This window comes from Cyprinodon variegatus, unplaced genomic scaffold (genome assembly GCF_000732505.1).
Source record: "Cyprinodon variegatus isolate N-32 unplaced genomic scaffold, C_variegatus-1.0 Scaffold66, whole genome shotgun sequence".
In the NCBI taxonomy this organism is placed as follows: Eukaryota; Metazoa; Chordata; class Actinopteri; order Cyprinodontiformes; family Cyprinodontidae; genus Cyprinodon; species Cyprinodon variegatus.
This window is the reverse complement of record NW_015150519.1, coordinates 166801-177490: the sequence shown is the minus strand read 5'-3', so window position 1 is coordinate 177490 and position 10690 is coordinate 166801. Positions and strand designations below refer to the sequence as shown.

The 10690-nt window shown below is 37.1% G+C and overlaps 1 protein-coding gene across 1 annotated transcript in view; it reads left to right on the top strand.

The window, feature by feature from the left end:
* Positions 1-9944, top strand: part of LOC107082990 (ras-related protein Rab-5A-like) — a 15265-nt gene extending 5321 nt beyond the window's left edge. Inside the window, exons 3-6 of the mRNA XM_015371917.1 lie at positions 1761-1912; positions 5910-6032; positions 6189-6282; positions 8443-9944. Of these exons, the coding sequence (XP_015227403.1) occupies positions 1761-1912; positions 5910-6032; positions 6189-6282; positions 8443-8558 (485 nt within the window). The 3' untranslated portion in view covers positions 8559-9944. The remainder of the gene's footprint in view (positions 1-1760; positions 1913-5909; positions 6033-6188; positions 6283-8442) is intronic.
* The last annotated feature ends 746 nt before the right edge of the window (positions 9945-10690 follow it).

Genomic DNA, 10690 nt, shown 5'->3' with positions numbered 1-10690 from the left:
CATCTTATTTACCTGCTCAAATTAAGGGTAAATACACTTAATTTAAGACATTTCTGCTAATTTTTAGATAGTTTTTTGCAGTGATGGACATCAGTGGATGTTTTGTACCGACAATAGACATAGAAAAAGGAAAGAAATAGATGAAGAAATAAAAAAAAATCCTTTAGAAAAGCAATTTCTTACCTGCCAAACTTTATGCTCACAAGTAACACCCCCAGTTCCCTCAGTGGTCTGACTGTTAACTCCCTGCTTGAGCTATCTGTCCTGTCAATTACATAAACAGTGTTGTGCTCATTGTCTTTACGGCCGGGTTGCTCCTTCCCTCATGTCTCATTTCCACTAGCCCTCTGAAACATTCAGTTCGGATCAAGCTTGGATTAGTTAACCGTGCCGTGCTTGGTTCTTATGGCCATTTACACATCATGCTAGCATGGTTCCTTGCCTACTATCGGCATCCACGACACTACAGCTCTCAAGGCGGGATTTACACAAACAAAAATGGCAGCGCCCATAATATTCAGGAACTTATGTTCCTGGATAGCGTCCTCTGCCCAAATTTCAATTAGAGTCTTGGTATTGGCATCATCCCAGGTCGCACCACGTTCTTTTGATGCCATTTATTGTTAATAGGCTGAGAAAAAGTTTGAGTCGTGAACAGGTGGAGAGATCTGTGAGTTGCAAAGCTGGACACGCCTGAAATGAGTCAGCTGACTGTAAATAGGAGATGAAGTGGTCTGCTCATGCGCTCTTTGTTATCAGAGAACCAAACCACAACTGAACCGTGGCGAGCCCTTCTGTTGAACTAGTACAAGATTTAGCATGTTTGGTTGTGTTTGGCATGGTCCGGTTCAGTTGCATTTCATTCACACTCAACAGTTATCTTGGATACAGTGCTCGGACCGTTCTCAGCGCGGTTTCATAAGGCGGCTCAAGGTTTTAGTTGTCTCGTAATCCTGTTTGTTTCACATTTTTTCTTTCTTTGTTTTGTTGTTAAGGAGAATCTGCTCTCTGTACCTGTTTTCTCTCAAGGCTCACTCACATTCATCATTTCAGCCTTAATGTTTTTGTTTTTTTTTTGTTTAGTTTTTTCAAATTAAAGAAACAGACTTTTTATCAGATTATTGGGAGAGATTTGCAAACAGTACCTTTACAGACACCTTCTCATCAGCCAATAATGGAGGTTAGGAATGATTTGGATGCTGTGGGTCAGTTTTTTTTTTTTTTAAAGACAAACGCTGAAGCGATTTATCAGCTTTGGTGAAAAGAAACGGAAATGCCAAACGTGATGTAGTTGTGTTTAATTAACACCTTGAGTATTTTTAGGTTTGCACTTTAAGGTTATCTCATGTGTTTAGATATCAGGGAGGAACAAAGAACCACAGAGGTAAATTCCTAGACGTTCTCTCATAGTTTCAGGTATCTTTTTTTAAGTTAAAGTTGTGTGCTGTCTATAATAATCCCCTCCCCCTGCAGACTGTGTGACGAACTCCCATTCAATTGAATACGCTGCTTTTATTAGAATCCCTTTAGGCCAGATAAAATGGTTTCAGTAATAAATCAGGCTGAATCTCACTGCATGATAATACAAAGTAAGTTTTTGCTTATATTAAAAGCAGAGCCTTTCTCCACTGATCCTTACCCTTCCATCCTGTCTGATAAGGCAGGTTGAGTGTGAGCAGCACTGACTGGTGTTACTTTCACTAAAACAGACTTAGTGCAGCTCAGAATGTGACTGCCTTATCTGCTCTTTTTCCCTACAGCTGCCTTCCTGACTCAGACAGTATGTTTGGACGACACAACAGTCAAATTTGAAATCTGGGACACAGCTGGTCAGGAGCGCTACCACAGTCTGGCTCCGATGTACTACAGAGGCGCCCAGGCAGCCATTGTGGTCTATGATATAACAAATGAGGTGAGCCAAGATTTTTTGTCTTGTGTTTGTTGTTGCTACTACCTGCAGCTTTGTCACTAATCTGTGTTAGCTGGCTCGCACAAAAATGCTGTGGTATATGAGGAAATGGGCGTGGTGGGGGTTTCCATCTTCATTATGTTTTTTTTTCTATAGCATTCAGGATTAAAACAGAAACTTATTTTTAAACCATGCAAGATGAGTAACGGATAAACATCAAAGTGTCCAGTAGATAATGTTTGTAGACTTTTCGTACACACTTGAGTCATTCATATTTTAATGATTAATGTCTTAATGTTCAACAGCATAATTGTTAATCTGAAGGTCACTTTAAAAACTCTCTGTTAACTTTATCTCCTCTGTGGTAATGAGTAGTTTGCAGCTTTGGTAGATAATATGACATCTGTTAGTTAGCCAAACTAAAAAACCTGATTGTGATAGTAACGTGCTTGTTTTTTTGTTTTGGGAAGAGGAATAGTGTTATTTTGCAACTTTGCAACTCTAGTCATTGTGACTAATAATCATCTACAAAATATTTATTTCCTTAAGAAGTTAATTCGATGTCAAAACGAAACATGTCTGTTTTCATATTGCAGTTTTGGTGAGACTTATTTAAATGCACTGATCCACATTTTTTTTTACTTCTGATCCATTTCCACTACTTGAATTTGGATGTCTGCAGATCCCCATACTTTTCTAAAAACCAGAGCTCTGTTTGCTTTAATGTTATTCAGCATCACCTCCTCCCAGAAGGTTATATTTTTGGTCATGTTTTTTGGTTAAAGGATTACTTGAAAGTTATGAATGGATTTTAATAAAATCTTTACCAGAGGTGCGCCTCATGCCAAGGATCAATTAAGTACATACAGATCATAATTTAGATATCGGATTTTTTTTTTTAAAGGTTTCTTTAACAATTGTAACATAGGGATATTTGAGAAAAAAAACTGTACCCCCCTAAACCAGAGGATGGCAGCAATGACTATTGAGCGCTTCAGCATTGCATCCAGGCCAGAAGTATACTGAAGACAAAAAATACAAAGATGTAAAAAAAAGGGGGGGTGATCTGCTGAAAAAAGGAAGAAACCACCGAAAATGAAGGAGGTAATAACAGAACAGACACCAAAGGCTGCAGACTCAGTCTGAGCCTTACTTCTGAACTTATAAACAGATTTTAATGATGCTTTCACCAGAGTTATGCTTTGGAATAATCCATTAAAACTCAGTAATGATCCAGATCCTGTGTGAGTTTTATATATAGATTGTAGCCACAACGTGCTGCTTGTCTGAGGTCTACGCTCTCAGGCTGCTTTTCTAGTCTTTTAAGCGTTCCATATTTCAGTTACTGTCATATATTACTATCTAGAAGCAAGTATGATTTGTTTAAATGTATATCACGAAAGGCATAGTGAGATCAGTATAAGGTCAGAAAAGGAAGTCATTAAATAGTGTTAATGGGACAAATTCAATCCTGAATATGCAGCTCTATGGATTCAAAATGACTGTATGTAATAAATCAAAGATAGGTTCTCATGAACCTTTAGATTTTTTACCTAACTTAGATGTATTATAGAACTAGACTGAATTCTCCTGCCTCTATGGATTGGGTCCATTTGCACCACTATCTAATACAGAATTTTGTTTTGATAGTGGGACCAATACATATATTAATATCAGATGGCTGAATCTCTACTTAATTTTAGTTCAGTCATATTATTAACTCAGAATGATGTAAAACAGTCTACCTGAAATCCCTTTATTAATCTAGTTAGATGACTGATTGCTGTAAATGAGGGGCAGAGGAGCTCCTAATCTTTCTTTATGTCTTCCTTAGCACTAACTTCAATATTAGACTTAGATTTATTTTGTCATTTTGTATAAACAAGTGTAAAACAAAAAGAAATGTAGTTAAGAACAGCTCTCTAGACAATTACATTTTTTAAAAGTGCAGCCTTAACAACAATAAAAAAATACAGTATGCGGGATTATCTGTCCTCGCTTCATGATAAATGTACGACATGTGATGGTAACAGCTTTTGGAATATTGCTGCTGAAAGAACTTTTTTTCTGGTCCATCAAGCGTATTAAGGGTGAAGTTTATGTTATAGCTATGCTATAGAATCCTGTTGTGACTAGTGCAGTGTTTTTTCACCAATCACAGAAAGTGGTTCAGGTTTGCAGTAGATAGTCATTACGTTCAGTAAAGCAGAGGAGTAGTGCAAAGGTATTTACTCTGAAGAATAGTCATCTTGATTGTTTGGGTCTTTGGAAAATTGTTTATTCTTGGTGAGCAAAAGGTGAACTTTTCCCGGAGTCATCTGTCGCGCTAACGAAAAGGTATCCTGCTACATTGTCTGAAGTTGCTTCCAGGAAAACGTTCAAGGAAGCTGGCTTTCTCCCAATTCTGCCTTGATGAAAGCGCAGATAACAACATCCTCCAGGTTCAGCTCCTTTCAAGAAGCTGTGACACAAGAAAAATTATAATATATCATCCAGTTTTTTATTATTCTTTACGATCAGAAAAATCCCAGATGACAAGAAAAAAAACATACATTTTGGTGACTGAATCTATCTGAATGATGCTATATTACTTTAAATGAAAGCAATGAGTTTTATAAGAGTATCCATACCTCATAAAAGCACTTTATCTCTCTACAATCACAGACTTCTATATATTTTGGGGGAACCTTTTTTCATATTGCAACACAAAATAGCATATACTGAGAAAACAGATTATTTGATTCCTGAATAGTTTTTACATACAAAGTGTATGCAGATGAATGCTGACCAAGTTGCTTTGATATCTCTAAATAAAATCCTGTTAACTCATTGCAATAAATCCCGGTATAAATTAACGCTGAGCAGTTATTGTATTGTTTATCGTTATGGTGCCACATTTCTAGTCATTACAACAATATTGATTTATCATCTAAACAATGATTAAAAAATATTTGCAAATTGCGATTTTTTAAATTATTTTTCCTCTTTCATTGGGGTAGTGTCAATTTGTAATAAGTTGCAATAAAGTTGCACACAACATCCGAAACAGGATCCTGAGGGTTTTTGGGCGCAACAAGAGAAAGAAAGGGACGCTCGGATCAGGCAAATCTCTACAGAAAACCTTAACAATCTCTGAAGGTGGATTTAAAGACTAAACTCCAGTAATCTACCTGTGTGTGTTCTCACTTCATTTGTGTCATGTACCTGCCTCTCTATCTAAATCTGAATCACAATTCTAGCTGCAAAATGGAAACTCTGATAAGGTTATTTGATTCGTGTCCGATGACGAAAGAAAGAGAAAACCTTGGTAGAGAGGCGTAGAGTAACAATAACGAGTGTGAGTGCAGGCCTTCATAAAGCTGTTAGTAATCAGATAATAAAAAAGGTGTTTCCTGATTGTTTTATAGTGGTTACTTTTGGTCATTATCCCATGGAGAGCGCTGTGTATGTGAGACCGCATGCTTCGCGTATACAGTACCTACTACAATGCTTAGAAGGATAACTTCCTTTATACAATATCTTCAAATAAAGTGTAGAAAAAGATTGCTTCTAATTAAAAAGATTTTTCCTGTGAAAAAAATTGTAGATCTTTATTAATACTACAGTTTCTATTTGAAATTTTACAAAGGATATGTTTGTTTACACGTCTTTATTGTGTATGGAAAAAATGTAATTCTGTAATTATCAGACGGCCATTACATTTTTCATCTTGTGCACCCCCTAGTGGCAGCACACGCATTTCACTTTTTAATGGCCTAACATTTAGTATTCTGTTTGCAGGCTGATGTCTGCCATGTTTCCTCTGTTAGAACAGAGGAATGGTATTTGGTCTGTTTACTTTAAATATGTAATTCTTTAATGTTCTTCCTGTGCTTTACCAAAATTGTAAAAGCCCTGATCAGTTAAATAAACTGTGTTGGCCTTGCTCTCCATCATTCGGGCTTGATTGTTATTTTCTCTAAGTGAGGGAGCCCTTACTCTTATTTCCTATGTCTGCCAGGAGTCATTTGTACGGGCAAAGAACTGGGTCAAAGAGCTCCAGAGACAAGCCAGTCCAAACATTGTAATAGCCCTGGCTGGGAACAAGGCGGACCTCGCAAGCAAGAGAGCTCTGGACTTCCAGGTTTGTCCTCAGAACTTCAACTGTTTAATTAAATGGATCAAAATAACTGATTGTAGATTTAAAAAAAACTTTTAGTCTCCCAACTTCTCATTTAAGCATTTCTTTTGACTCTGCTTGTTATTCTTTTTCTTACTCATTTCTGATGCTGCTCTATAGGACGCACAGTCATATGCAGACGACAACAGTTTGCTTTTCATGGAAACTTCAGCAAAGACCTCCATGAACGTGAACGAGATTTTCATGGCCATCGGTAAGTGCCTCCTACTCCGGGCCTCCGACTGCCTCCCTCTACTAATCTGTAGTCCCTCTTTCCTTTACTTTATTGCAAAAAATGCACATAAGATTTTTACGTGTCTTTTCTCTGGTTGACAAGCAGTGGATCGTTGTGTAGAGAAATTGTTGAACTGAATTACAAAAACCTATTTATTGACATCCTCACGTCTTTAAATACTGTTTACACAAAACCAACAGCTCTTTAATCACGATGGCAATAAACAAACAGAGCTGCTGCTTTCAGCTTTAGAAACTAAGCAGATATTATTTTGGTAACGTATTCGTCATCATAAATCCAGACCACAGTTTCTACACATACCGCAGAGCTTCCTTGTATTTAATCAACATTTTCTCATGCTGCTTTAATATAAAGCAGCATCAACATGCTAGTATGTTTGTGTGCATATCTTAAAGGGTCAGAATGACGCATGTGATTGCAGGAAACTGTAGAGTTTCCTGCTGTTTGAACACCAAGAATTATAATGTCTCTCACTGTCATCACCAATTTAAATCTTTCTAAACTCTAAAAGCAGACCTTTTTTCTTCTTCCAATTTGTAAAATTTTAGTTTAGGTAAAATCCGTCACTAATTCTACAGGATGATAATAGGACATGCTCCCAAAATTACAGATTCATGATATATTTTAAGCTTTTTACTGTTTGCTGGGTATCAATTGTTCACTATTTCACCCGTTTCCCTAATTATTTGTAAACACATTTGGTTTTTATTAAGTCAGATAGTGTTTTAGAAGGAGCACAGGTATCAGATGGGTCCTCAGCTTTGTGAAGCCCATGAAAACAATTAGCTGCACTTTCTAACATTAAATGCAACTTACCCCCTGACAGAAATGACAAGAAACATTTTGGCCACAAGGTGGCACTGTTGAGTTTATTTAAGCTTTGCAGAAGCTCTTCTATTTAAGAGACCTTTAATGGGAGAAAGAACTAAAGTTGCTTTGCTGTGATTTTTGTCTTTAGGTGTACAAGTTGATCTAGGTCTTTCAGCTCCAATATTTTGTTCAAACTGGTTAAATTTCTCCCCCAACGATATTTTTTTAAATTCTTTCCCTAAGAAAACAGTTTGTCCTGTGAAGTTAACGTTTCTATAAAATTTCTTCAGATGAAGTCTGTTCTTTTTTGTATTGTTGCATCAGTTTATTGATCTTTGCAGACATCTGTTTCTTTGTAGCTCTGGTAAAGTCCCACAGTTTATTTTAGCTTATAGACCATCACAACACTGTAACTCTTTCTTCCCTTTTATAATAATCCTAAACTTGAATCCTTAAGTTTGAAATTGAACAGAGGCCTGTGAAGTATGACATGGAGCTCTTTATTGTTTATGTTTTTTTGCCATTTCCCTGAACATTGTATGATCGCTTGAAGAATTTGCAGGAATGTCTTCTTTTAGGACTCCCATTCGTCCTAAATGTTCTCCAAACCACAGATTTTTCAGACTTGTATCCCTTCCCAGATTGACGAGATGCAAAATAAGGTTCTTTTAGGTCGATACTGATGTCTTTCCAACTTGGCGTTGTGTTAATATACATGGCTCTGGAAGTGCTGGTTTGTACATTCATATCACTCGTATAGTATTTGAATTGTTCTGTAAACTGGCTGCTTTTTTTCACATGAATATGCCTTTTATTTGAGTAGCTGTGCCTTACTTTTTTTCCATATAATCGATGCATCTATTCTTTCTTCTGCTGTATGGGCCAGCGTTTCAAATTTAGTTCTCTCTAAATTATTTAATCTTAGTTTTTAAATCCTGCCTGCACTCTTTCTATAAATACTCTACTTTAAGTTCCTCAACTCCTGTTTTTTTATAGACAGACTCACTCTGATGATGATCCATAAATGATGTGCTTTTAATGAGCACCACATGGCTGCTGCTCTTTCATCTGGAAACCTTAAGAAGCGGCTAAGGTGAACTTAATTTATCCCATGACTGATCTGACAGGGAAGGTCAGATTGATGCAGGTTTTAAAGACATTCTTTAAAGAAACAAACCAAGTAGCTTCTGTTTTTTCCAGCCTAACTGATCTGACCAATGATCAGTGTTGTAAAGTCATTTTTACAGGCTCTGTTATAGAAGCTCGTTAAAGGCAATAACCTTACAAATTGGTGTTTTGTGGTTGCAGCAAAGAAGCTTCCGAAGAATGAGCCGCAGCCTGCCGGGGCCAGCAGCGGGCGGAACCGGGGGGTGGACCTGACAGAGGCGGCTCAGCCCAGCAGCCGCTCCTGCTGCAGTAACTAGCCCAGCTCCTCCACTCACCTCCTCCTCCTCTCGGCTCCCACCCCTCCCAAACAACTTCTGGACGTTGGACCCGTTGATTTCCAGGCATCAGACCTGCTCTTGACCCTCACTTCCCTGGAATAGCTAAAAGACTCTGTATAGCTGCATTTCTAATACCTTTTTTGTTGATGTTCTTTTGTTTTTTAACTTTTTTTAAGAAGTGTATATCAGTATAACGGATGCATGTATCACTACAACTCCTGAAAAAAAAGAAAAAACAAACACATTTTTATCTTTTACTCAGTTTAAAGACTAAACCCTTTTTAGAAAGGCAAGCAAGCGGGAAACCTGTGGACGTGTGATTGTGCGGCGTGTGAGAACAGTGATAAGGAGGGTTAGCTTGTCACACAAGAGGGTTGGCTGGATGTTCCCTGTAGTAGTCTGTGTTTGGGTTCTTTTTTTGGCCAGGGGGTCCTTTTTGTTGATTCTAGAAAACACCAAATTGTTCCCATGCTGGGTTGCTCGGCCTCTCAGGCTGTGACAGTTCCAGGAAAGGATCGCTGTGAAAAGCAACAACTCTTCCCAGCATGCATCGGATTTCCAGGAACATGTTGATTCACGTCTCCAAAGTTTCTAAGAGACAAACATCAGTGAAACTTTAAATTTGTTGCTCATACTGATAACAGACCGCAGCATAAACATAAAGGTTAAATTTGTTGGCCAACTCCTTTTCCAGAGAGGCCAGTAATCAACCTCCTCCAACCTGCAATAGGTGATATCAGTTTAGAGTAAGAAACTCATACGTCTGTGTTAAAAAGAGAAAAAAAAAGCTATACTCTAATGTTGTTATAGGGTGCAATGTTCTCTTCTTCCTTCAGTTCAGCTCTAAGCTCACCTGGAAATTTATTTAGAGATTCCGAACAATTGTACAGCTCAATATTTTTCTGCTTCTGTTATTCCCGCCCTTTTTTTCCTCTTCAGGCTACATTTTCACAAAGCTGGTCAAATGTTAAGCAGTGGTGGTCTTCTTCTATGTAGTGTTATTAACAAAATCTCTCTGGTGTCTTGTCACTTTTTTTAAGTTAATTATTTTTTTTTTTTTTCAGTTTTTTTGTTTGTTTTTTTTTTTTTCAGAAAAAGGTCCATGGTTGTGTTTGAAAGGAACTTTTATTGCATTGCACAGTGTTGGTTATGTTTTAATTATTGATAACTGCCCTTGGATTTTTATATGACGGACTGTGTTGGTTTTGCTAACTTTTGGCTGTGGGCGGGGAGCGTATTTAACCTAACTGGTGGTCTCTCTTACAGCTCGATGAAATCTAATGTTAAACAGCATTACTAGTGATGGGCTGATCCATTTTGAGTGTCTGAATACATCTTAATAAATCTTAAAAAATCGGTCTCGTATGAGTTCTTGTGAGGAGATCAGTAGCGCTGACATGTTTTGAATCAAATCGTTTTTGTTGCACCAAAAATGTTTTCAATCCTTCAAAATCAAACCAAGATAACCTGAGCAAATATCAATGATTTTACTCATTTCATGTAAAAAAAGAATCATCAAAACCAGCGACCATAGCATCAGAAAATAAAATAATCTGTTTAATAGAACCTTTCTGATCACATGAAGTCTAAATGATTTTAAAAATCAACACATGATGAGATTTATTGAAATCGGTTCTAAATGAACAAATGATCCCAGCAGCTTTGGGAAAATATTCTGTGTTAGAAGTACTGTAGAGGTGGGAATAGTGATCCAAATATCAATTATATCAATACTAAAAAGCAAATCAGATCAGTACTGGGCTGATGAGGCAAAAATCTAAACATGAAACTAAGAAATATAGTGGGGCCAAACCGTATTTAGTCAGCAACCGAGTTCTCCTATTAAGAATAATGAGAGAGGTCTGTAATTTTTATCATAGCAGAGTTTCCATGGGTCATTAAAAATTATTAAGTCATTAAATTGTTATTTTTTTTTAAATTAAGGCCTTAATTGGCATTAAAATTCATTAAATGTGTTTATTGTGGCATTTCTTTCTTAAAAAAAAAAGAATTCATAAAAACATTTTCGTCAGACATATCACAATGTATTTGCGTGGCACTGCTTCCGGTTGATCGCAAAGACGCATCTTCGGAAAAGAAGCTTAAGTCGG